The sequence below is a fragment of the Melitaea cinxia genome, chromosome 6 (genome assembly GCF_905220565.1).
Source record: "Melitaea cinxia chromosome 6, ilMelCinx1.1, whole genome shotgun sequence".
NCBI classification, from domain to species: Eukaryota; Metazoa; Arthropoda; class Insecta; order Lepidoptera; family Nymphalidae; genus Melitaea; species Melitaea cinxia.
In genome coordinates, this window is record NC_059399.1 from 8,942,636 (window position 1) to 8,970,593 (window position 27,958).

Consider the following 27,958-nt stretch of genomic DNA (forward strand, 5'->3'; position numbering starts at 1 on the left):
GCCTCACCAGTCACCGCCCGCAGGCGTTTGAGGGCGTCGATAGTTGACCGTTGTGCATGAAACCCGAAGAAATATGTATAAATTGCTCTTAATTTCAGCTAGTCATTAAGTCTAATTATTATTAAAATTCTCTCGCAACCTTGAGTGTATACACAGTGGAAACTCACACGTTAAATAAACAAACATTTTTCACCTATATTACTCTTAAGACAATGCAAGTAACTCGTATGTTTGAATGTTCGTTGACGTCACTTGTTGTCATCGTCATCATCGTCATCGCAACACTACTTACATACCAATTTTTGTTTTTTACCCCTTTTTAATGATTTGAAGTACTGATATAACAAAGTGGAAACGTTTCTCCATTTAAATGGGTTGAACTTAAGAACTACACAATGTTGAAATTCAGAAACATAAAAAGTCCCCAAATCAAGACAAATATCGGCAGTAATCAAATGCTGTGTTCGCAGTCATATAGATATCATCATATACAACCTTAAATCATAAATATTTAAATTTATAGGAGTAGGATATTATACATTTACCAAGTTTCCAAACCAAAAATTTTCACTGTAAATATTTTACAATCGACACTTCAATATAATTGTGTTTTTAGGGTGAAACTCTCAATATATATAATTAAAATAAAACAACAAAAAATGTTTATTTGTTTATTATATAAACACAATATTTGTTACGCAAAGCAAGTCGCCATAAATAATCTGATGTGATAGAATACATATACAAGTTACATGAAGGAAATAACAATCTTTCTCCAATCTGAATCTTATACATTACTGATGTATGTATACATACTTAGTCAGAAAGCACTAGGGTTTATAGACAACTTGTTTGCACGACAATTAGTTTTAATATAATAAAGTTAACATGCATTTACAATCGATCAAGAGCTCCTATTACTGCTTGTCGATATCTAAATATTTGTGAAGAATAATGTTGAGTTTTTTATTCTTAATTAAATTTACACTTCGAGAAATCCATTTCCGGATGTTGTTCCATAAATCTGTAAAAATAAGATATTATTTATTACCAACAAAATCAGGTAGCGGTTTACGGAAAAGTGAAATGTTATTAATCAAGGCAATTGCGTAAAAGGTTGAATAAGTTAACTCTTTTGTTTTTCGGTAGTTCATTCTACTTTCGTTTGTTCATTTAAAGATTTAGTTCCGATCAATAATACTATGTTGCACATATTGATCGCTTAAAGGAATGAGGAAAAATGTGATGCGAGGCTGCTTAACGGCTCATAAGTACATACTTATAAATTTAATTTAAATAAACTGACTTTATTATTGGAGTTGACGCAACAACTTTGTTGGCTAACTTCCCAAAGCAATGATGTTTTTTTTTAATATATGTAGAAAATATAATGATTTAAAATCATAAAAAGATCCTGTATTGAAATTCAATAGCAAAATAAACTGCATTCAAAATGTTTGTTACAAGATAGTGAAACTGTTAATGGTATCATCGTTAGCAGGAAATTTTACTTTTCCATAAAATCTTTTGTCTTCCTATTATGCCAAGTTTTGTAACATGTCCTTATTTGGATTTTAAGCTATCTCAAAGAGTTATAGGATAATACGTTTTATTAGCATTAATTTCGATACCAAGTGAATGGTAAATTAAACAGAAATTAAACCTTTCGTAGAAAAGTTAAACTATTTCTTACTTCTTAAGTACTTCTTGTTTTTTCTGCTCTTCACTGGTGGGCAGACCTCTTTCCTTTTGCCTTTGATCGTACATCATTTTTTCAACTAAACCTCGTGTCTCTCCGTCTAAGTCCGACAGTTTTGATGGTTCTGAAAACAAATACTACTTTTAAAACAATTCAAATTTACTTTATTTATGCAGAATTATTTGTTTAAGTCATTTCATTCATTTATAGCTTCTAAGTGAAGTTACCGCCGATTTAGAATACTGTTTTTAGCGTGCCGAGAAACAAGGAAAGGCACTACAATTTATTCTTGTAATTATTTATGGTATAAAATGTTCATATTTAAATTTATAAAAAAAAAAATACAATAATATTGTCACTGATGTTTTTAAAGTAAATTTAATTTGTACAAAACAATAAAGGTATCAATTATTATTTTATAAATAAATTGTATTAGCAAAAAAAAAAAAAAATAGCCTTCATTAAATCTGGCACAACTGCTACAGATAAAACAGTTTCTTATTATTTAAAAAGGAGGGACGGCAGTGCTATTTTTTTAATTGAAGTGAAAGGAAGATGAGCAAAAAGGCGTGGAGATGATGACGAGATGAACACTTTTTTTTAGGTATATAACCATATCATTATAGTATGAAATTAATTGCCAAATTAGCAATTGTACGTACAGACACAAGTTATTTAACTATTAAGTATATAAAATGCAATTGTAATATTTTTTTTTCGTTCCCACGGGTCTTGAAACAGACGTCTTGACATCCTTGGTATTTATGTACTAAGTGATGTAGGAAATCCGGACGGAAGGTCCTATCGTTAGCATTCTGTTACTTTTAATTAAAATTTATAAATACATCAATGGCTACTTCTAAGTCAATCTCATGTAAGCGTAATATATATATATATATAAAATTAATATATTTTAAATTATTACCATGAACAAGATATCAATCTCAAATAAAGCGTCAATTGCAATGATAAGTTCCATTTCTTGGAACCTTGAACCAGTATCAATTTTATGCTCTGTCAAAAACCACTTTCACCTTCATTAGATATTCTAGAATTTGGAACGTTTGCATAAAATACTGTTAAACAGGGACATAAATCGATGATTTGTTGCACATAAAGACCTTCGCGTACGTTATAATCGTTGACCTGATAGTATAATAGACCTAAATTAGAGATTTCTTTACTTCGTAAAAACGGGTCATCGTATCTATCGATGAAATACATTTGTTAAATTTGTTTTTACGAAGTAACCATTGATTGATGTGTAGACATGACATGCGATCTTGTTGATTTTGTTACTAATATTTAATTATCTATCTATTATATATTATGATAATGTGAGGAAAAAAAATTAAATTATAGATTTGTTTACAGAAATTATCATTATATTATTTTTACACTAATTTTCCCATATTTTTTATTTTTATGAAAGTATGAGCGAAAGAGACGACTGCGCAGAATTTGGCGTGGACCTTACCTCTAAGAGTGCTAGCGCTCGACTGATTTACTGGGCTTGATGCGTGGTAATATATATCTTTTTATTATTTAATATAAAATGTATTAAAAATGATTACATCTTTTTTTTTGTATTCCTTAATGATGTAAGTTTACTTCGATGAAGATAGTTTGTTAAAATTTCTTAGTTTTCTAAGAAAAATATCGCTTTTAAAATTGTACTTATTTGGAAAATATTCGTAACTTTAAATTTTTTTATCGTTTAATAGAGATACAAATGGAATAAAAATCTGTGATAGTCCTCAACAAAATTATATTCCACATATTACGATATATTTTTTTTAAATGGTTTCAACGTAGAGGTTATTGAAAAGTAGGATTTCAAAGTATACATTGCGACCGTTTACCCAGAGAGGAGGCTGATGAAAAGGTTAATAATTTTATACACATAATATAAATCAAAATTCTGATCTGACTATCGACTACAACAAAGGTTGCTCTATTATATTTCAAAAATATAAATTACATTATTGCATCCAACACTAAGATTAACGACGTCAAAATATTACAATTTCGCGGATTGTTACCGATTTTTGTGAAATGGCTCATAAGTCTGAAGTTTGAAGTGGGTCAAGATGAAGTCCAAAGGAGTCGGTTACAAACATACAGGTGAAGCTAATAAAAAGCATGTAAAAAAGTTTTTTTTTTTTTCATTAGAATTAAATTTGACGATAGAATTCATAAATATGACTTTTTAGAGCAACTTTTTGAAACAAAAATTATATGGGTAAAATCTTTCGGACGAAATTAGAGGATGATTAATTGCTCACTGAATAAATGTAGTTAACATCTAGAATCCTCTATTCGTTAACTTACAGATTGCTATCCCTACATGTTATATATGTACTATCACTTATTTTCGTTATCTACGAAAATAGCATCCCACATAAAACTACATTGCCAGTGATAAAATATACCACCGTCGGGTAACTATCATGACGTGTAAGAACCAACAGATTAATAATATTGTTTGTTACTAATGGAGTAATACAAACCATCAGCTCAAACACGATAAAGTAATAGTAGCACTATTATTTTTACTACTTTACGACTACTCCTATTTAAATTTAATCAAGATCTGGTGACTACTTTTTCATTTACCCTAACAATGCGTATTTAACCAGTTCTTTTTCGACTACCTACATTGTTTTACTTGTTGATATGTGTAACTTGAAGTCGGCTTTTTTTCGTTTGCAAGCTATTATGATTATGTTGTTACTAATTTTCTACTTTATATATTTATGATATTCTATTTCTTCTGTCTTTTTCCTCAGGTCAAAATTTAATTATAGAAAATGCGACCACTGATAAAGTTTTGAATTTTTTAATAAACTTACCTGGATTGATTTTCCTAGTTGATATTTCCGGATCAGTTGTGACGAGGCGGCTCCACCAGTTCATTTTGTTAACCTTTTAGAAAATGCGTTTGAACGTAAATCAATTGTACGAGGGGAGGTCAAAAAGTTCGCGAAATAACAGGGAAGGATAATGAAATGAAGCATTAAACTATTTTTCCTTTTCAATGTATTCTCCCTTAACCCTAAAACATTGGGCGTCAAAATAGGCCGAAATTGCCTACTTCGCCTCATCATCGTCGCCAAATTTTTTTCCAAGCAGTTGTTTCTTCATTTTTTGAAACAAATAACAGTCGCTTTGGGCCAGGTCTAGGTTGTAGGGTGGGTGATGCAGTTGTTCAAAACCGCACCGGTGAATGGCAGCCGTCACGATCTGCCTTGTGTGCACGGGCGCATTGTCGTGCAAAAGGAGCACGCCTTTTGTAAGCTTTCCTTACCTATTTTCTTTAATAGCTTCTTTTAATTGATCTAGTAAAGAAGTGTAGTATTTTCCCGTTACGGAAACACCACGTCCCTTATAATCAATCAAAAGGATACTTTCTGTATCCCAAAAGATCGTCGCCATGATCTTTCCGGCCGATTGAGACACCTTATACTTCGTAGGAGGCGGTGTGCCTTTTTTATGCCACTGCACTGACTTGCTTTTACTCAGGTTTATAATAGTGAAGCCAAGTTTCATCGCCAGTTACAGTTTGGGCCATAACTTTCTCCCTTTGCTCCCTACAGCGGTCCAAAAACTCGCACCAACTTGTGACGCGCTCGCGTTTTTGACGCGCAGAAAGCATTCTCGGAACCCATCTTGCACAGACTATAGTCATGCCAAGGTGTTGATGTGGGATGTTAAAAATGGTTGTTTCTGATAACTCTACTAATGCTGCAAGCTGTTTTATCTTTAGTCGGGCATTTTCCGATACAAGTTTTTCAACTTTTTCGATTATTTCTGGCGTGGTAGCGTCAATCGGCCGTCCAGATCAGGGGTCGTCGTTTTCCCTGGAGCGGAGTCCCCATAAACAGCTGACATCTCTTGAAAAATGGCTTGAGATGTCTTTCCTTGTTTGATGAGAAACTTAATGACGGCACGATATTCAATTTCTCCATAGTGGCTATCGGGAAGAATCCCGATTGACTTGTTTAATCATTGATAAATCAAAAGTTAATGACCCGATTAGGCTGAAACTTGGTAAATATACTAACAATGAGTCACTCAATTAGCGCCTACCTGGATAAGTAAGCTCACCCTCGCCAACCCCGCCATTCCGCGAACTTTTTGACCTCCCCTCGTAAATTTACACAGGCCCATAAAAAAGTGGTCTGTACATTTGACCAGACCCAAATGGTTATGTATTTCAATGCGCTAAATCCGAATTTATGGTCCGTTTGGTCCCTAAATCAACAATTTTGAGTAAATTCTAAAAAGCGCCAAAAATAGCTAAAACTCGTAAAAAATGCATTTATGCATATATATTTTTTTGGAATAGCACAAATAAGTTTCTATTCTTATATAACATAAGCCTAGATGGGTTTGGTCAAAGGTATAGGGCACTTTTTTTTCGTGGCCCTGTGTATTATGTGACGCGTGCAAAGCACTGTCTGCTTTTAAACAATAAATAAATGTCTCAGGCAATGTGTTCTGGAAACACATACAAAACAAAAACCTATAAATACGACAACGGTTTTCTCATAGAGGATCATATACGTTAACACAGATAAAATTATTTAGATTGGTGCTGTGACTAAAGCATCAACGCGATATTAGATTATGAATATTTATTTTCAATAACATTGAATTCCATTTTTATCACAAAGTACTCTAAAATTCCTTATTAAGATTAGATGTACTCTTCGCGCGTTCCTACGTTTTTTTTTATTGTTACGAAAACTATTATACTATTATTATTACGAAAAATGACGGCAACTCTGGTCTAGTGGTGCGCGTGCCGTGATGGCGCCTACACACCGGCGGTCGCGAGTTCGATTCCCGCTCGGAGTGTATTTGTATAAATATTTATTTCCGGTCTGGGTGTCTGTTTTTGTGGGTGTTCCTATCATGCTTCAACGAGCACGTTAATCTCTCGATCCTAATTGTTATCATATACACGCGATGGTGTTCGCTACTTGTAGTAGGGAATATAAACGAGAACCCGCAGTGGAGTTGCGTGGTGGATTAAGCTTCAACCCTTCTCCTACATAGGGAAAGAGGCCTATGCCCAGAAATGGTATATAACAGATTGAAGCGTATTACTTAAAAAATATAGCTTATGACACTAAGGGTGTCATAATATAGCTTACTAATGGTGCAAGAACACACAAAATTTGTGGTTCCAGAGCTCAGAGCTTCCCTACAAATCTACAAACGAACTCAAATATTTATCTCTTTGTAAAATATTAGAGTAAAATTGTGCAGTAAAATTTTAAAATATAACAAAAATGACACCTTTTCTAAATTAACGAGTAGATTACGACCATCCTGTAGCACCCATGTGGACTCCTCCACCTTAACGTCGGCATCTAATTCTCCATCGATGATAAGAGGTTGACCTTTAATTCCCACTTTCAGATGCCTTTTATTAATGATCACCGTCAGATCACGAGGGCGAAGTACTTGACGTAAAGGTACACGTAGCTGTGAAACAAAAAAGAAAATTATAGATATCTCTTATAGAGTATAATAAGTTCGCCCTTGCCAACTTTCTTTGTAAATATGATTTTTACTTGTTTCTTTTTTTAAATACAATAAAAAATATGTATTATTATCATTATTATTGGCTTTGTTAATGGTCTGCATTAGTGGCAAGGTAGCACAGATGATTTCGTCTCACGGAGAAGACACGAAGGAGGTTGGTCGATGAATTAAATTGAATAAAAAATTAAGTTGATTTCAATAGGATTTAGAAGACTTTAGTAATGCTAGTTAGAGCACATTTTGTACCATATTAATATATTGACTATTACGGTTCTTAAGGTTTTAGATAGCCCTGTGGGAAATGACGGATGACATGGGACTGTTTGGATACGACGTTTGATTGACCTGTAAGCTATTTATCGCTCACAGATTGTTAAAACAATCACCTATTACTCGAAATTTTAACGAACAAAATAAAAGAACTAAATAAAAGAACATCAACTATTTGTAATTATTGTTACTACAAACACAAATAATAAAACCTGCAATAAAAAACTCTAAAGTAAATATTAAGTCACGACTAGTACTTTATTTCTTTTTTGCAATATATATTTAACAATACTTTGAAAAGATGTATAATATGTCACAATTATCTGTTTTACGTACCTATACTGATATGCATGACAATTTTATTAAAACAAGGTTTTTTCACGATACATTTTTGATAAAGGTTAAAAGCTACGCATAATGTTTAACGGTCTCTTAAAATTGTTTCCCCGTGAATAGGATTAACGCATTAAATATTTTGTTTACATGACGTCAAAGGTACCTTCTTCTTCTTCTTCTTTAGGGTTAATGGCTTTCAATAGTGCCAAATGAGCGCTGATGATTTCGCCAATGTCACGTAGAACAAAGGTTTTGAACTACTTAGAACACATTGTTAACTTTTTTGAAAATATCGTAATTCGTAAGTATAATTTATTTAAACGTTAGGAATATACGCATGATAAAGATTACAAGTATATCGGGAAAATGAGTAACAATTAAATTTGAAGTTTAACAATAAAATCTAGACAGACTTGTCGTTTTTAAAACATAAATGGCGAAAATAAACAGGTGAGCGGTGATAAGATTTTTAGAGGTTATATTTTTTTTAGGATTTAAAATTTCTAAATAAAGAGATAAAACATAAATTTCTAAATAAAAATTACCAAAATAAATACTGCACTGTCATTTTTTTTTTTCTTTCATTGTGATACAGGAAAAGTAGTGAGCAAATTGAATCGAGAAAACAATATGTTAATATCACGCAACCTTGATTACATCATTAAACCAATATTATATACTACAGCAGCATTATTTAATATGACGTCAAATAAAAGAAGTTCATAATAGTTCAGTAGTTTGTTACCTTATTATTATTAAGCTGTGTATTTCCGTGAAATGACGAAATAAAAAAAAACGTATTCAGAAGGTTCGTACTGAACTACAAATTTAAAGGTTACTTCCATGAATCATTAGATACTTTCATCATCATGTACGCAAGTGATGTATAAAAAATACGTCAAGCAAGCAAAAAGTCAAGAGCGTTTGTTCAAGATAGACTCTCGATAAAAGAAACTGAATTAATTTCACTATAAATGTCACATTAATAAGTTAGTTGATTATAATCTTAGCTAGAGTGCAATTAAAATGAATTATCCTTTGAGTCGACTGTGTCCGCGAGAACAAGGTGCAAAGCTGGAGTCACAATAACATGTATAGAATACGGTATGATCGAGTCTAAAATGACGATTATGTTCTACAAGAGGATGGCCTCGAAAGAACGCGACCGACTACGAAGGCGTGATGACCTCGCATTCCTCGCAAGGACGATGTACATATTAATAAATTTATTGGTACCCGAACCGGACCGGGCTACTGTATTTTAGACGTCATTAAAATGACGAATTTCTTATTAATGGTCTCTTGTATAATCTTACTATAAAACGTATACGTACGTATATAACCTGCTGCTTGAGCTGTCTTTTTACTCGTCGGCAAATTAAGAAAAAGTATATTATTTTTGTTAACCTTATTAAATTATTTTTATTCTGTAATTTGTATGTAATTATAACAGTTGCACCCTTTTTTCATATCGCAGGCGAACCCATTTACGGGTGATATCCAGGACGCTCGGGTAGGCAGTCTTAGACCGAATGTCGGATTCAGCACTTGGGGGTGCTATACCGACCAAACCCCTGCGGGAGCCTTCAGCTGCTTTAATTGGAGGGTCCCGGATCTGCAGGTAACAGGGTCCCTCCCGACAAAACTAGCTGTGCCCGCAACTTCGTCCGCGTGGAATAAAAAAAATATTGTTCAGTTCGCAGAGTTATAAAATTAATACATTTCTAAAATAAAAGTAGCCTAAGTTACTTAATTACATCAGCTGTCTGTGAAAGTCACTTCAAAATCGGTCCAACCATTTCAGAGATTAGCCGTAACAAACAGAATGACAGACAGACAGACAAAAATTTTTAAATGTTATTTTGGTATATGTACAGTGCATACATCCATATACATTTAGTAAACGGGTTTTTTTTTAATATAACTAACAAACAATCACCATTTTATTTATTTGTATAGATGAACACAGATGAACATTATGATGTACATCTAAGGAAGAAATATTTTAAGAATATTGTCACGAGCTTTTATCAAACTTTAGGTCGTCCTTATCTTTAGTATTACGAAATATATCGAAACCTCCTAATGGTTAATAATGGTTTAATTATTTGTATTATTTTCATTTCGTATAATATTTATCACAGTATGATTTACTTATTAACAAAAACGTACATTAACTAACATGTTCCCAGTTCTTAAACAGACTTCTTTTTTCTTTCTTTGTGTGAAAAAAAGAGAGTTTGTTAGTTTTTTAAGCCTTTTGGCGCAGTAGTGACCTTGGTTTTTGCTCCGGGGGTTGTGGGTTCGATTCTCCCTCGAGTCTGGGTGTGACATACGTATTTATTTATACACTATACGCTTCAGCCTGTAATACTGGGCATAGGCCTCTTTCCTCATATAGGAGAAGGATCAGAGCTTAATCCACCACGCTGCTCCAATACGGGTTGGCGGATATATTCCCTACTAGAGTAACGGTCGCTATCAGGTGTACATGATAACAATCGGGACCGACAGCTTAACGTGCTCTCCGAAGCACGATGTGGAGACCCACAAGGACTGCGCAAACACCCAGACCACGTCAAACATCTGTATGGCCATGGTCAATACAAATGTTCGTCATATGCGGGGATCGAACCCGGAACCGCCAACGCAACAGCCAGTGCTGTGACCGTTGCGCCAACACGTATTTATTTATAGATAAGTATTATTTATATGCATTTATCGGAAAAAAAATAGCTATGTCAGCCAGCTCTTACTTATAATATTAGTGAACAAAAAAAAACACTAAAGACAAATTGCAATTTTGTCTTGATATTACAGAGTGCAGAATACCTTTCACATGCGATTATTGTTTCGGTTAAGTCGAAACAACCTCGCCCTTTAATTATACGAGTACTACTTCTACTTCTGTTTCAAACTCTTTAATTGCGAATACACGTTCTATTTAATTATTTTTTGTGCTGCAAAACAAATGAGTAAGGAACTTTAAATTGCATCGATCATTTTTTTATTATTAGCTTCGGAAAACAATACACGACTAAGTCTCTTATCCATAACATCGTAATCTCCACAATGGGTAAATATAAATGAGCCTTTGAGTTGTGGTTTTTCCGAGGGGATTCCATTTACGATGTACGATTTGTTAATATTTGTGACACAATTATGTACTGTGTGTTCATTACATTTATTATCATGAATCTTTAAATTACTTTGTTAGGTCTTAGTAATGGTGTTCGTACTTTTAAAAGATTATTTGTATTGTTATTTCTACTAAAAATCACAGTTTTTTTAATATTAATTATAGAATAATAATAACAGGGAAAGGAATAGTTGTTTCTACACTTATTTTACATATTCTTAATAAGACTATACATATTAGGTCGTTGTAGGTTAAAATGGTTTGATATCATTACGTCTTAAGAGATAATCGCAAAGGACACATACGACGTATATACACGGTCATTAGGTTTCCTTCAGTGAGTTCATGTGGCATCCATTATCGAATTTTTTTTTGTATAACAGCCTTTTTCAAATGGGATAAAACTGTTTTTGGTTCATGTCTCAGATCTTTAGCTATATACATACGTAACTACTCAAATGTCGATTTAGCTTCACTTTTTCAAAATGTCACGTTTATCCGTAACTGGGCGATTATAGCGAAATGCGTCTTTGACATCAAAATTTCCTGACTGAAAACCACTTATCTGCTACCTACTCTTACGGACACTGCATAAGGTCCGTAAACGTCACAAAAATTTTTACGCGGCTTGAGTCGCGTTTTTTTTTCTTCTATATAGAAAAAAAATTATAATTGTGTTTACTCGCAAACGAAAAAAACCGACTTCACTTACGTCGACAAATAATACAACGTAAGTAGACGAAAAAAATTAACAAACGCTTTAGTTGTCACTACGATTTTCAAGGGTTTCCCTCGATTTCTCTGGGATTCTATCATCAGATCCTGGTTTCCTTATCATGGTACCACATTTGGGATATCTACTTTCCAAAATTCCAAGGAATTATCAAAATCGGTCCATAAACGACGAAGTTATAACATATATAAGTATACAACCCCCAACATACATAATATATATATATATATATATATATATATATATATTAAACTCCTCATTTTTGAAGTCGGTTAAAAATGTACTTAACTTTTTCGTTGGATTCACCCATTTTGGTGGACAGAAAACAAATGAAAAGTGGCGGTTAACTGTTTTTCTTCTTTTTAATTTCATTTTTAAAATGTCACTTTTTTATGGTATTAAAACCAACCAGTTACAAATAATACAACCAAAAAGATTTAATTGCAACTTTTTACTAGAAAATACAAAAAGCCTTTTTGCCAACCCTATTCAAATATGTTCTCGATATTATTCAAATGTCTGTGGTTTTAATCGCGATATATAGCGGAGGACAGTTAATAGACTACATTTAAAAACAGAAACACAACACAAAGTATATATTATATTATATAATAAATTTAAACATAGAGGTATTCTAATTGCGAATATTGTAACACGATTAACTTTGCATTCTTTATTTGTACTCCTCTCTTTTCGAACGTTTAAGGTGCCTTCAAACGAGCCATCCATTTATTTCAGTCATATTTGATGGAAAATTAATTCAATGACGTATTTGACAGCTTTGAGTTATAGTGTGAAAGGAGTATCAAACAAGATCTTCATCGGAGCACAATAATAGTTATGAGAACGACAAAAAAAAACGGAAACGAAAGACACTTGTCGTTACTTTGAAATATATCTAACTGAGAATTTTAGAATATAATTTTTTTGGATTAATGGATTGTTTCATTGCAACTAAATCATTCTCTATCCTGAGGTGTGATTAAGAAATTCACAATATTAGCTAATATTTTTGACAAATATTGCAGTTAGCTACTTATACTATGATGTTGGGTAATGAAAACTTGATACTTTTTATGTACAATCCCAATTACGATAAAGCTGAGCGTGCGACTGAGAAATTAAGCATAAAGCAGGCCTTCAACCTTTTGTTACTTAAAATAATTATTCTTTATAAAAACCTTGTAGTAACTGCGCTCAACAGCGTTGTGTTAGCACCTTCACACGATTACACGTCAATTACGCTTGTTACAATGGTAGCCATAGTATAATGCTCACATATTTTTGATGAGATGACTAATCTATATATTAATACGTGAAGCAAAACTTTGTACCCCTTTTAACGAAAATTGCGCGGACAGAGGAGTATGAAATTTCGAACACGTAGGTATAGTTCATATAGAGAAGTAGTGCAGAATGCTAATATTTTTTTAATTTTGCATAAAAATACATTACATCAATTTAAAATAATTGTTTGTCGTTTATGAACCGATTAAATTTCTTCTGATTTCGACAATTCTTTTTTTTAATCGAAAGGTGGTATGTGTCATAATGCGTTATCTAATAATGCGTTTTTACTTGACGCTTTATTCGTCGATCTACGTTGTATACACATAGCTTTTTACTGGATGTACCGATTTTGATAATTCTTTTTTTGTTGGAATGGGGATATCCCTAGTTTGGTACCACGATAAGGAAACCAGGATCTGATGATTGGGTCCCAGAGAAATCGAGGGAAACTCTCGAAAATCCGCATAACTTTATATTGGTGTACCGATTTTGATGATTTTTAATTTAATCGAAAGCCGATGTTTATCATGTGGTCACATTTAAATTTCATCGAGATCCAATTACAACTTTTGGAGTAATCTTTGATAATGCGTATTTACTTGACTATTTTTTCGTCTACCTACGTTGTATTACTTGTTGATATAATTGAAGTCGATTTTTCTTCGTTTGCCTGCAAACACAATTGTTTATTATAATCGAAGTAGTCTTAGAAAAAAGAACCTTAATAATGTTCAAAGAATTAATTATGGTCGAATTTCGACCACTGGGCGAGCACTAGTTTTAATAAACCAGTATAATCAATATAATCATCATCAGTATAAAAATATAAAAATACGACATTTGTATTACCTAGTTGTATCGAAATAAAGCAGTTCAAGTTTATTGAAATAATGCTTCATACATACGTATAATCATCAAAAGCTTGTTCTTGTCTTGATTATATCTAAGTCCGAAACGTTCATTTATTACGAAACAATATAAAAATAACCTTTGAGATGTTGCTATTAAATGTAATGAGGTATGAGATTTTGTTTTTTTTTTTTAATAAAAAGGTATAAGGTTCATTAAACCTCAATATTTGTTAATTTGTATACGTTGGTTCATCTAATGATTCTTTACAAAAAAATAAAAAGCAAGTTATGGTAGACGTAAGCATTAATTATACTGTCAGTCAAAATCGCAATCATTAGGTAGATGATTCTTTTGTTAAAGCACGTAACATACATGGTTAATAACAAACATTTTGTTTATATATTTTTTATTTAATTACTTAACTCAATATTTCTTTGTGATGATTGTTTTTATCAACTAAACGTGTTCAACCTACTCTTGACGGATGAACTAAATACCTAATAACTAACATCGATGACGATACCACTTATTACTTTGTTTATTCGTTTTTAATAAAATAACTTATTTAATGGCTCATGCACATTATAATTATATCAGAAAATGATTATTATTAACTTTCATTAACGATAAATACTTTTTTTCTTTTAATTGGTATCGTAATAACAATTTAGTATTTTACTTACGGTTGGGTCGTATAAACTAAATAATCTAATAATTTTAATACAATTCAATCTGTAGAAAACAATAATACAAATAGATAGAACAACAAATACACAAAACAAATAGAATAAGCAGACACCTGCCGTGACAATTTTCAACGTTAAACTCAAATACATTCATTCTTATAAACTTTTTCCTTGTATAAAAATTAATTAAATTATTAATAAATCTCCTGCAAAAAGTACAATCGTGAATATGTTAGGTATACATAAAATTTATCATATGTTTATATGTAGGTTTTTGTATATATATACAACATATGTATTCAAATTAGTTTTTGTTTGAAATGTTAGAATATTGTATATTACTAGCTGCGCTCGCGACTTCGTCCGCGTGGAATTTGACAACATTTATTGTTCAGTCCGCAGTTATAAAATAAATATTTTTTAAAATAAAAGTAGCCTAAGTTACTTCTTATTATATCAGCTATCTGCCAGTGTAAGTCCCGTCCAAATCAGCCCAGCCGTCTCAAAGATTAGCCGGAACAAACAGACAAACAGACAAAAATTGTTAAAAATGGGTATTTTGGTATATATACCGTGTATACATCAATATGCATTTAGTAAAAAGCCGTTATTTTAATACATATTGCAAACAGTTACTCCAATTTTATTTATTTGTATAGATTTTAAACTACATAATTTGTCGGTGCACTTTGCAGTGACTCTGCTTTCTGCTCCGGGGGTTGTGGGATCGATTCCCACCTCTAACCTGTGTGGAATACATATGTATTTATTTATATACTAGTTGTGCCCACGACTACGCCCACGTGGAATAGTGACTTTGGGCAGCATTTTTTGGAATGATCTTTTGGTTTATTTTGGATTATAAACACCGTCGTTTGGGTATTTAAGCGTTAAACGTGATTAATTGAATTGGCATAACTTTTTTATTTGTGACATAAAACAAACACTAAATTTTAAATGAAGCTTACTACAATATATAAGCGAAAACACAGCTAAATCGGACAAGCTGTTTCTGAGATTAGCGTGCACAAACGCATTGACAAACAGACAAAAATTCTAACAATCATTGTTTTGGGTGCTATCTGCTTTGATGATTGATCTTCCATGTACAGACAGCGATCCGTTACATTTTTATTATATGTATTGATGATATGTATTGTTCACAATTATGTATTTATCGGAAAAAATATATCTAGCTACGTCTGTTACATATAACACAAGCATAAAGTTGCTTACCATAGTAACATACCACGGAATACACACGGTATTATAAGTGAAATAAGTATTTACTCGCAAAGTTTTTACTCAAAATCTAGGTATATTAAAATTATATATAGCAAGAGCTAAGTTATATAAATGGACTAATCTTAGTATTATTATATTTAAATTATGAATATCGAGGGTAAAGCATTTAAAGGCTACAACAGGCACTATCAACGTCAACAGGTGTCACGCGCATTTCATCTATTCTGTGTATAATTTATCAGCCACTTCAAAGTTACTGATAATTTAAAACATTGAACTTGTACGGGTCACGTACATCCTTTTAATCGACGTAACGTTTTGAATCGTAAGTGTTCCCTCCTCCCAAATTCCGTATGATTCAATACATTAAAGAATATGTCCTTGTTCGTTCTTGCACAACCGACGGCTCAGTAAAGGGTGACTCGGCCCATAGTCTAGCGGTATAACGTTCAACTACTGTATTTATTTAAAAAACATCTTGTTTTCCTGTAGACCTGTGACTCCGATGGTCTCGAACAACGAGAGTTGACGACGTTGAGAGTGTTCGACGTTTGCCTCAACAATTTAAAATGCAAATATTACGTGATCTTTATTATGAAACATTTTTGGTAGAAATTATGACAAAGAAGCGATTTCATAAAACGTCGTCATTAATGTCTTCGACTTGTGTTACCATTCGATTAAAAATTGACAAAGAAATAATAGCATTTGTCATTAACTTGTATTAAGAAATATAAAACTTAGTCGAGACAACTTTAAAATTTAGCATTATTTTTAATATTAATTGATTTTCAGTTATAGTAAAGAGATTATTTATTAATTAAAAACATCTCAGGACCGGCAGGCAGCGTACAATCTCATATATAAGCCTTGGAGATCGTTGCAACACTCTCAGTACGACTCTAGTCGCTTTGCCGCTTGGAACAGGCGCGTTTAACGTTGCCGGCCACACGGAGAGGGCGAGAGAGGCATGGATAATATTCGCTGAAGACGAAGACAAATCCGGTAGACATGTGAACAGAGTGAATGCAGTGTTCAGTGACGTAATAAGTGCAATTTACCAAAACATTCGTTAAGGTGACGACACTGCAACCATGGACGTAAAAAGTTCGGTAAGTTATATACTGAAAACAGAATAAAAAACGCGATAACCTAAATACAACATAAAAGATTTAGAGTCAAATCAAAAACGCATAATGAAAAAATAATGCTTTTGTAACGTAAGTTTATTTTCTTAGTGTTTGTGTGTAATACGATTATTTTTGTATGTATCACAAAAATGAGGTAACGATGATAATATCAAGCGTGTACTTTTAAATTGATCAATGAAATAAATCATGTATGAGTCATTTTTAATTCATCTAGATTATAGTTATTTTACCCACGCATATAAATAACATCGGATCTACAATCGTTTCGCCGCTGCCGGCTAGTTTGACCGCCAGTGGACCGAGGATACAGTCTAATACAAACCATCATGTTTTTGTAAATGTTATCTTATATTACTCTATTAATATCTGATTACTGTGTACCATATCGATATTTGTATATGTAGATAGAAATAAGATATATTAGTTATGGTAATCGATCAGCTGATCGGAGTTGCCTATGTTTAGTTCAAAAGTCAAGGTCAAAGAAGGTTTTTTTTAAGTATGACTAGTTTCGTTTTATCTACATATTGATATAATATCTCATTATACAACTAATAAAGTTGATCGGAAGGAACATTAAGCTTAATTATAAATAACGGAGAATATATTCCGAAACCAGAAAAAAATTGTGATTCGTTAGCTATTAGAAAATTAACAAATTCACACCTATTGTCTTTGTAATATGATTAATCTTGACCCGTATAAGAAATAATATTTATCAATAAATACCTACACGGAAAAGAATTTTTTTTTTGTATATTTATTAAATTAAACAAAATATTCGTTAAATATAAAAAAAAAAATACAAAGACAATCAGGATTCCGATATTTAAACTAATATATTCCGCTACATAACAAATTGTGAGTGATCCTATAAACATAAATAATAATTAACATATAGTTAAAAGTAAAGGTTATAGATACCATTATAACCTGTAGATCCGGATTAAAACTCCAAAAATTTGATTTGATCATCGACCGTATTTGATTAGATCCGCATACGTTTGCATCAGACGCTGACAGGGACGGGAATTTGTTGTTGAAGACACAGCAAAATATCTTCATGCAAATGAGTTAATATAAATTATTTTAAGAATATATTAATACATCGCTCGATCCTTGTATAGATCTTACCTCTTAGGTGGAAGGTTCGTAGAATTTTATGAATATAGACGCATGACAAGGTTTTGTATAATAAACTCATATAATCATAACAATTTTTTATAGTTATTTTTTTTTAAATCTTTTGTAACAGGTATCATCAAAATCAGTCACTTTTACGTGAATTATATTGAAAACCTTACTCGATATTTTTAAATTAACTGCAAGGCTGCGGAACTGGCTAAATAGTCGTAGTTAGCTCCAAATGAAATGGCACAGGGACTAAACAATGTTGGTTTCGACGAACGGCCTTCACATTTTACAACACCCGGACTTAACGAACATCAAACCAGATCACAGGACGGTGCACTTCGCATCGCCTGGTTCAACAAAAAAAAAAGGTCAAAATAGTACCCGTAATTGTCTACCCATCATCTTCCAATTAATGATAATATGTATTTTTAGCTCGAACAAGCCGTTATCTTTTTGTTTCGAAATATTTCATTGTCATATTAAAATTCATGATCTATCAGTGTCAATAGCATTGGATTTAATATAGTTTACCTGCTAGTTCAGGGTCGATATTTAGATTTGCAATGTTTGCTGTCTTATACTCGTATGTCACGTAGTAGGTACCTATTGAAAAGCTTTATTAGGAATTTTGAACCTCCAACGTCTCTTCCAAGCATACTAAGCTATAAGTTTTTATTCTATTTTAATATTTACTTTTATGACAATGAACTCCGGTATTCTTGTTGCTGTTTACTTATTATAACAAATAAAACAAAATAATATTATTGAAGTTCAGTAATTTTGTATATCTACTTATTTATACAATAAGACTGTGTCGTAACGATTTTTTTAAGTCATTTGATATCAGATTTGTCTATTAAACTAAAATGATTTAAACCAAATAGCACTATAAACACATTTTATATACGAGTATACATTACCAACATGAAATCAAACTTAATTTTATAAAAATTCTCCTATTAATAAAATGAATAAAATAATTTTATTATGTGTTAGGGCTGTTTCCCTGTTTACCGTTAACGCCATTTGACAGATGATGGTATCCAATGGAGAAAAACTTATGACGTATTATTATTTTTCACCATCGAATTTCACTATATTTATGGCATAGGTATTGCTATTTGCAATTTTGAATCTAAAAGTTGTAGTAACTTATGTGCAGTATATAGGTAATAGGAAATTGTTCATTCAGTCTCCTATTATCTTCGTTTTTTTTTTTTTTTTTTTTTGTGATAGCGTCATATTTTATTTTCTATCAACGTAGTGATAACTACAATGACTGCTAGTGGTCGCTAGTTCGACCTCGCTCTTAGCAAAGACACATTGATACAAGAGTAAATCCTAATCAGGACCGTTTAGTAAGATATTTATCCCACCAAAAACATTTTCATGTAAAATGTTGCCAAGACGAGATCATATGGCTCGCACTGTCAAAAAGTTATCAGATCTCATGTAGAGCCAAGCTTCTAACCCTACACGCCCTAACTCTACAAACCCTAACTTTACAAACTCTACACCTTAGTCAAAATATGTGGCTTGGCCGTTTCGCTACCGTCACGTGGGCGTAAGGTGAAAAATTTATTCACTGTTTATTACTTTTCTGTTATACAATAGTTCTATTAAAGAAAAAATAAAACGAAGAAGAATAATTGATATACATATAATACAAATAAAAATAAAAAGAGAATATATATATATATATATATATATATATATATATATATAAATGAGACAGAAAAGTCGTCATCTACAACATCGACAGCCGGTAGTAACGAAACGGCCAAGCCACATATTTTGACTAAGGTGTAGAGTTTGTAAAGTTAGGGTTTGTAGAGTTAGGGCGTGTAGGGTTAGAAGCTTGGCTCTACATGAGATCTGATAACTTTTTGACAGTGCGAGCCATATGATCTCGTCTTGGCAACATTTTACATGAAAATGTTTTTGGTGGGATTTCACTTCTTTTTGTAAGTTGCTTATGACAATATTATAGCTGCATTTTACCACCGACACATTTTATACCATAAATATCATCCAATCTTCACAATATTCGGTTTAAGCACGCTGTTTTTGATTTTATGTTGAACTGATATGCAAACGGTGACCTCCGCCAAAACTTAAATACCAAAATTACAAAATGTAAATTTTCGACATAAACTAATAACCGATTTTTATTTTTTATGTATTTTATTATTATTATTAATAACAAGGAGTCCCTATATCAATTTTCAGACCTCTAGCATCAAAATTTGCGGAAGTCTCATACAAATTTCCATCTCCTAGTTTAAGGGGTTGGGGGGTAAAAGTTCCGAGTTTTAGAATTTTTTTGTTGTTTGTGTACTAATACTAGCTTACATACCAAATTTCAGCTTTCTGGGACTTCAGGAAGTACTCTATGAATTTTGATGATCATCAGTGAGTGACGAAATCGGGGTTTTTTAGATATCAATAAAATCTAAAGTATAAGAGCTATGCAATTGAAACTTTATATGTTTAATAAATCCGCTATTGACATCATATCCCCAGAATTTTGTTTATCTGGTATAATCCAAACCCAAGTTATGAGGGTTCAAAAAAACGACGAAGCACTTCGAGAAAAGATAGGTAGTGCTTTTCGTTTTTTTTTTCTTTTTTTTTTTTTGGCTCGTCTTGGCGGGGGCACTACCGTGCCCCCAGATTATTACGCTTTTAAATATTTCGTTACTTTTGCGACATAATTACATCTTCCATTAAAGTATAATTTTGAAGTGTGTAATAAAATCAAAATGTCAATGAAAACGAAAGGAAATTATGTTTTGTTTAATTTCTGCAATCGCCGTTAGTAGTAACCCGAGGTTTTCTACTTAATTTTGTAAAATCTGAAATTCATTCGATATTAATCGTAAATAAGCTTCTTTGAACACAAAATAACAAGTCATCTCATCAATAGATGGTGTTATTGAAAATATTTAAGATACTTTTACGACAGTCCTGATTATTAATTTTAAAAATAAAAAATAAAAATGGGTACAAAAGACGAGGTACAGAGAGACTAACACTTAACGAAAACGCTTATGATGAAATGTATGTAAATTTTTGTACGTCGTCATAGAACTCACGGACAATAATTGTTCGAAAATATTTCAAATACATGTACCAATAGCCCTATTGCATATATTTAGAGAGTGACACTTTAAAATAGCTCGGTACTCGATTGTGGTATTATGTAATTAACATTTAAATTTTATTTGTTACAATTTTTATGTGTATATGATGTACATATTATTAATCTATTAAAAGGCTTAACGATGGTGATAAAATTTAATTGCTTAGCAAAAAAAATAATGGAACAAGATTTTGTTTACCACGCTTAAAGTACAGCTTTTTTTGTTTAGTATCTTAAAAGTACCAGTTTTTGTTTTCTACCTCCAACATTTTTTTTTTTCAAAAAAAGTTAAACCTTCGGTTTTTATAAATTAAAATATCAGTAATATTTACAGAAAGTTTCGAAAAATTAGCAACAAATATTTCAATTAACGAATTTATTTATTTGACCTAATTCCTGTTTTATGTGTGCTAAATATATTATTACATTACAGAAATTTTCCATACTCGAAAAGTATCAAAAAATATAGAACGCCATTTATTTGTAAATATACCGATGATACTAACGAAATTGGGTTTTAATCAAATTAATTAACATAAAATTTATTAATTTTTTATTCAGTGTATTTTTTATTTCCAGTACCTGGACGGAATATCGGGAATTACTTACGTAGACAACGTGATGAACTATAAATTTAGGAAATATAAAATAAGATAGATCACGGGAACCACTTGCGGTTCAAAAACGCTCAAAAGTTATTTCTTTTTTTACCTCATAACTTTTTACTGGGTGTACTGATTTTGATGAAATTTTTAAATTAAAAGTTTCGGCAACATTAATTTCAGTTTTAATAATGTGTAAAACTAAGTAATTCAAGTTTATGTACATATAATGAATGTTATTTACATTAAATTATGAGCCTGTCTCACATTCGCACTCCGTAATAAGAATATTTATCCCAAAACATATAAGTTTAAATATATTATATTATTAATTTTTTACTTTGTCATAATCGCTAAACACATTGATTATGGCGACCTCTATCTGTATCAAAACTTATTGTGATAGCGTAGAATGTGGTTTGAAGTAGCACAGTGAGGATCGATTCACACGATTTCGATCACAGTTCGGTCTCGGTCCAAAGTCTGGTAATGAGATTATTCAATATTGTTATTCATAGTCAATATATTTCAGTTTCGGGCCGATCTAGAATTGATATAGAAGAATGACAATATAAGGCATTACCGCCTTTTTGCAATTTGCCATTTCGTAGATACGTATGAAGAGAACGACCGAACCTACATTTTTAATAGGTACATCGAACCTAAATGTCTATGACGTCGAAATATGATGACGTTATTTCTACTAGTGCACAAATTTATTAGTGGATAAAAAGAGAATAATTTTTATACATGTACAGGTTAAACAAACGAAAAAATATAAAAATTTAATTATTTACTGTGTAAGCTATCAAAACATATCTGGGTCTGTTTCACCAGTTGTGGACTATTTAACGGATGACAGTATCCGACAGTAAGGTTTTTTATTCACTATTATTTTTTACCATTAAATTTTACTATATTTATGTGATAAGGCTATTCGCATATATGAATCTCAAACTTGCAGTTTATTAATTGAGAAGAAACAAGCCCTATTCTACCTCTCGCTGTCAAAGATTTTTTATCGTCATCCATCAAATAGCGTTATCCACGACTGGTGAAAAAAAGGCAGTCAAACAATAAAAACTATTTAGTAGGTAATTTAGTGATATTGCTGAGGCTTTACCGAAATGTATATTTTTTTCGTACCTACTTAGAAAGTCGAAAAAGTTATAACGAATACTAAAACATTCACTTATTGAAAAATATAAAAAAAACAGTGACCTTAATCTCGATTGACACATCTCGATAGAGGACGAGATGATATTTATCAACTACTTAACACCGTATCCAGGAAGTGTTTTGTTAGGTACATTTTACAAAAACAACCCACCAAGGTAATTTGCATATATTAATTTCAAAGACAAAAAATTATTTTGTTAACATATTGCACCGAAATGTTGGACGTATGTAATTATATAAATCAAAACGTCCGCATATCGCTCTTTATAATTATAAAATTACACAATAATAGGAAATAAATTGATCACGATATTCCGAAAAATGATGTCATAATAAAGCTCATAGATATAACCGGATAAATAGCCCATCTCATGGCCACTTTTTTCTGTTTATATTATCGTTATCCCGCTCCATATTAGTGTTAAACAACGTACATCTTATAAAAGAAAGGTCATTTCATGATATGTGATGCAGAAAAGCTTTGTGCCGCTTTGTAACTTCATTGCATATTATTATTCACTACGTAGATCCGAAGTCATAAAATTATACGTTATGGTCTTCATTCAGATATTCGGTCAAGAACACAATTCAGAAGGACCTCGAGCTGGAGGCAACAAGATATCACTATTAATAACTGAATAAATGAATAAATATAAAATGAAAAAAACACGAAATAGTAAAACAAAAAAAAAAACACGCATTAGGCAGACCTTCATTGTCGCTCAGTAGTCAGGCAGCTTCCAAAGCGATTTGCATTGACACTATTCCTGTCAGTTTCATAAATATGGGCAATTGAGTTCAAGGACGATAATAAGCATCATGATAGTGTTTGTGACCAGCGTGAACAATGAGTTGTGTTACGGTGTCCTCATGCAATTGCATATAAAATATGATAATCGGATATTCAAAATATTTTGCCTATATTTTTACCGTGGCAAATATATATCAATTTTTTTATTTGGCATGCAAATTTTGTGCGCTTGTTTTGACCACTGGATCGTTTGCTAAGTTTAGTAATTTCGGTAGTAATATAGCTAACGAGTGATTATGTATCGAAAAGAAATGTCAAAATCTGGGGAGTGAAAGATATTCATAAAGCGAAATGTATTAAAATGATACAACTAAAATCCATTATTCATTGTAACATTTGCATTGCCGAAAGTGTTCCAAGAAGAGACATGAAACAGCACACTTTCTCTTCTAAAGGGGAACAATCTAGATGGTCGTTAACTGATTATCATGGTAAGTATGGCATTGTTTAAGAGTCGAGCACACTTCAATTTTCCCCTAAGCTAAGCCGTAGTCACGCTTGATTATTGACAACTTTTAACAGCTAAAGTATAAAAACAAAGAAAGCAGAAACAATTTAATAAATAAAAGCGTTACAAAAGCGCTCGATTAATTAGCTACGGCTTTATCAACACAATTATGCGATGGATTATATAATTTATATTTCTTAGCTGAGTACGTTGCGTTAGGTTTGCGATACAGACAGTTAATCCAAAATAGTTATGAAACAAGCTTGTGACTTAGCTCTAATCACAATGCACCGTTATTGACACGCATTGGGTTACATTCAATTAGACTCGTCAAGATAACCGCTATTGCATAACTGGTGAGTTGGAACCAAATACGTTACACAACTATGCACCTGCCATTAAACTATAGTAACTAGATCATCACCGTTAATGCTAACAGTTCAGTGACATATTTTATTGCATTTCGTTAATTTCATACAACTTCACACTAGTCATTACACAACGTGACGAATATCCGGTTTATGCAAAGATGACTATAACTATGCGGTACATGTACAATATCATACAAATTAAAATACATACAGTAAATCACGTGTTAGTTCACATGAATTCATCATAAGATAAAGTGCGGTTTATTCGAATCGGAACTCCTGTGTACAGAGTACGTGTTTGAAGTAATTAAAAGTTAGTGATATTTGCGCACATCATCTATGCAGCACGTGGTTATCGTCCGGTGTATCACCATACTGAATTAAAATAAAGATTTAATAAAACAAAAAGCCTAGTAATAAGAAAATCTAACGACAAAAAATGATTGAATTTATAAGTAATGACGGCAAAGATAGTGATGATATTAAAAATGAAAAACAATAATTTATTCAAATGAGATATCATAAAGATCTTAAGTGATAATGTATTTTTAGCAACGGTTTTTATGTCTGTAGTAGGTACAACCACAGTTAACCAGAAATAGAACCGGTCTGTAGTATTAAGAAAACATTTTGCAATTTGTGCCTGCAGTAATTTAGGCACATTTAGCTGAGAAAATAACATTAACCATTTAAATCAAGAGTTCCTTTACCTTTATTAAAAACTTTTCAAATGAATTATATTTATTTACTTTACTATACATACTTAACTAAACCCTAATGCTAATAAATAATGTAATATAAAAGAATCCTCGACAATACCATAAACGTCTATCCATCATCTTATCATAGTAACAGAATAGGCCATGCGACTGAAAGCAAATCTGAGATTTATTGCGCCGGAGGTCGAAACAAGACTGCAAATAAAGAGAACGCGAACCTTGAACACAACACCGTATCTGACAAAATCAATCAGACTCGGAACAAAATTTGACCTAAAATAAAAGCCGATGAAAATGTGTAAACATAACATGTTAACATAGGTTACCTACTACCGACCGGTGTCTTCGATACGGTATTTAATCTGTGCAAAAGCAATGTGCCCAAGGCAAATTGGCATGTTATCTAACATAACTTTAATTTTTTTTAAACTTATGACGATCAACGTGTTCGTTTAATCTCTTCAACCTACTTTCATTTAACCGAATAATCCGTGCCATTTTTTAACTTTTTTTTTTTACTTTGTAATTTTTAAATAGGATAAACAGATGCGATTTTTTTTTATAATAAAAAATGTTTAAGTTAAGTTTTATCTTAGTACAGATGTGTAATAAACGTATAAAAATATTTTTTTTTTTTCTCTGTATAAAACCAGCCAATCTTTCTTTCGTACACAAATCAATCAACACTGTCCATAGCGCGGATTGTAGTGTCATTGCTCTCATTTCATTCGTATTTGTTCACACTTAAGCAATAAAAAATGTCAAAACGAATTACAAGTTTCGCTAATTTTCTAAAATCCCTGTCTTTTTTTCTATTTCAGATCTCAAGACAAGAATGGCATATACCGCGGCCATCGCTTGCTACTAATAATGGAAGCATTAATGACTCGAGTTCTCGCGGCGGCTCCGCCTCCAGCCAAGGCTCATCAAGTAACCACAGTACACACGTAAGAAACTGGTCATGCATGATCTCAAATATCATCTACGTAATAAATCTATTAAAAAAAAAACTATTTCTACTTATGAACAGTTATACCTAATGTAATCACTTTCAACTTTACTAATAAAGGAAAAGGTTATGAAATCCTCGTAATCAGAAACAATTTTAAGTAAGTTTTACTCGTCGCAACTTTGTTTTTTTTATAATTTAAATATTATATACAAATAACGACACTCCTGTGTGATGCATTAAGGCTACTCAAATTACAAGGCTATAGATTTCAATAAATTATTATATTTACAAGTAGTTAAAACAGATATATAATTTATTTTAAAAACAATTTAACAGAACAAATATTCATAATACAAATATTTTCAAAACGTGTAAATTTTCTCTCGATTGTAATTGTATCTAGTAAATTTCTATGTCGATATGTACAACATTACGAAACAGCAACCTATCACGCTTGAAATATTACACGAATTCCTTATAGGATGTAGATAATTTAAGAACAAAGATCCGGATGTCTAATATAACAATATAAACAAATTTGGACCTTTAGAATTTGATGTATTACGTAATGAAAATACCCAAGTAAAAAAAATGTCACGCATTAAATTAATGAAGTGTTCATACAATTCGGGTATATCACCCGGAAATCCTTATCTCGTATTAACTCTTTGGAATCAAGAAGAATAACTAGTAATGGAATAAAATTCTCGTTTTCAGAGCGTGTCTTCAGGGTCATTGTTATTGAGCGCTGCGAATTTAGCGCGGATGAGTGGTAGAAATACAGTGCAAGAAGAATGTTACCAAATTCAACCGCAATCGATCAAGTTGGGAAGTCAATCTAAGGCCGTTATCTCAATACCCGAGGAATCGTCTGAGACTACGGACAAATTTTGGTCGGACGTAAAAAGAGGATCACTACCCGGCCCTGACGCAACGTCTGTCGCTAGCTCAACCCATTTCACAGTTGTAAATGGATTCACGAAGCATCGCCCTAGTAAAGAACCGAAGTCGTGTTGCTGCGATCATTCTCATCAGATAACCGTCCTCGTTATATCAATGACAATTCTTTTCTCCGCCTGTATTCTAGCAGCAATTTGTTTTGTTGAAAGTATGTATAAAAACTTAAAAATTATTTAAATTTTAATTTGAACATTTACAATAATGTTGGTAAGGTAGTTTTACTAATTTAAGTAAAATCATCGCAGTAGATGTTCTATTTTTTACATCTGAATACTCAGTCAAATAGCACGTTGCAAATAATAAATGTATTGGTGCCTTTGTAGACTAATATTTTGTTAAATATTTGCATCAAGTTTACAAAATCTTTTTAACAACAAAAAATATTTACAAAAAACCTATTCATTTCAGTGCGGATGCGTCGCGAGACTGGTATGTACAAGTACTCCTAAGAAGAAGAAAAAAAGAAAAGAAACAGCGTCAACATTGAAACCATATAACTATTTTAAATAAGCACATTAACATAATTAAACATTTTTATATTATATGTTATATATCATAGATATATAGCAAGATATATTTATCTAAAGATTAACATAAGTTTCAAAAACAAATATTTTGATCCAAAGGTTAAATTATGGATGATTCAGTGTAGGTTAATCTAAAAAATCCGAATGAACCCTTTATTA

At 31.9% G+C, this 27,958-nt stretch overlaps 2 protein-coding genes and 1 long non-coding RNA gene across 4 annotated transcripts in view; 1 reads left to right on the forward strand and 2 right to left on the reverse strand.

Annotated features, from left to right (window-relative positions):
- Positions 1-658: 658 nt before the first annotated feature.
- LOC123654321 (nuclear migration protein nudC) overlaps positions 659-27,958 on the reverse strand; it is a 42,746-nt gene continuing 15,446 nt past the window's right edge. The window contains exons 5-8 of the mRNA XM_045590233.1: positions 7,004-7,192; positions 4,552-4,624; positions 1,694-1,823; positions 659-1,024 (exon numbers count right to left, since the gene is read on the reverse strand). Coding sequence (XP_045446189.1) covers positions 973-1,024; positions 1,694-1,823; positions 4,552-4,624; positions 7,004-7,192 — 444 coding nt within the window. The 3' untranslated portion in view covers positions 659-972. The remainder of the gene's footprint in view (positions 1,025-1,693; positions 1,824-4,551; positions 4,625-7,003; positions 7,193-27,958) is intronic.
- Positions 16,689-27,727, forward strand: LOC123654322. 2 transcript variants are annotated; one of them, XM_045590235.1, is made up of 4 exons: positions 16,689-16,915; positions 26,182-26,307; positions 27,030-27,420; positions 27,681-27,727. In XM_045590235.1, exons 1-4 carry the CDS (start codon positions 16,898-16,900, stop codon positions 27,719-27,721), a joined length of 576 nt encoding a protein of 191 aa, XP_045446191.1. In that variant the 5' UTR covers positions 16,689-16,897; the 3' UTR covers positions 27,722-27,727. The 2 variants fall into 2 exon arrangements, with proteins under 2 accessions (XP_045446191.1, XP_045446190.1); XM_045590234.1 differs by lacking the exon at positions 16,689-16,915 and having other exon boundaries at positions 26,104-26,307.
- On the reverse strand, positions 23,163-24,799 carry LOC123654323. Its single transcript, XR_006743225.1, has 2 exons — positions 24,611-24,799; positions 23,163-23,615 (listed from the first exon to the last, which is right to left on the reverse strand). It is a non-coding gene; the product is annotated as an uncharacterized LOC123654323 (long non-coding RNA).

Bases quoted from the DNA above. Each gene is read 5' to 3' on its own strand.
- LOC123654322 (XM_045590234.1), top strand. From the start codon at position 26,119: ATGTCAAAACGAATTACAAGTTTCGCTAATTTTCTAAAATCCCTGTCT. The intron at 26,308-27,029 runs GTAAGAAACTGG...TCTCGTTTTCAG, and splicing joins CAAGTAACCACAGTACACAC to AGCGTGTCTTCAGGGTCATT. The intron at 27,421-27,680 runs GTATGTATAAAA...TATTCATTTCAG, and splicing joins AGCAATTTGTTTTGTTGAAA to TGCGGATGCGTCGCGAGACT.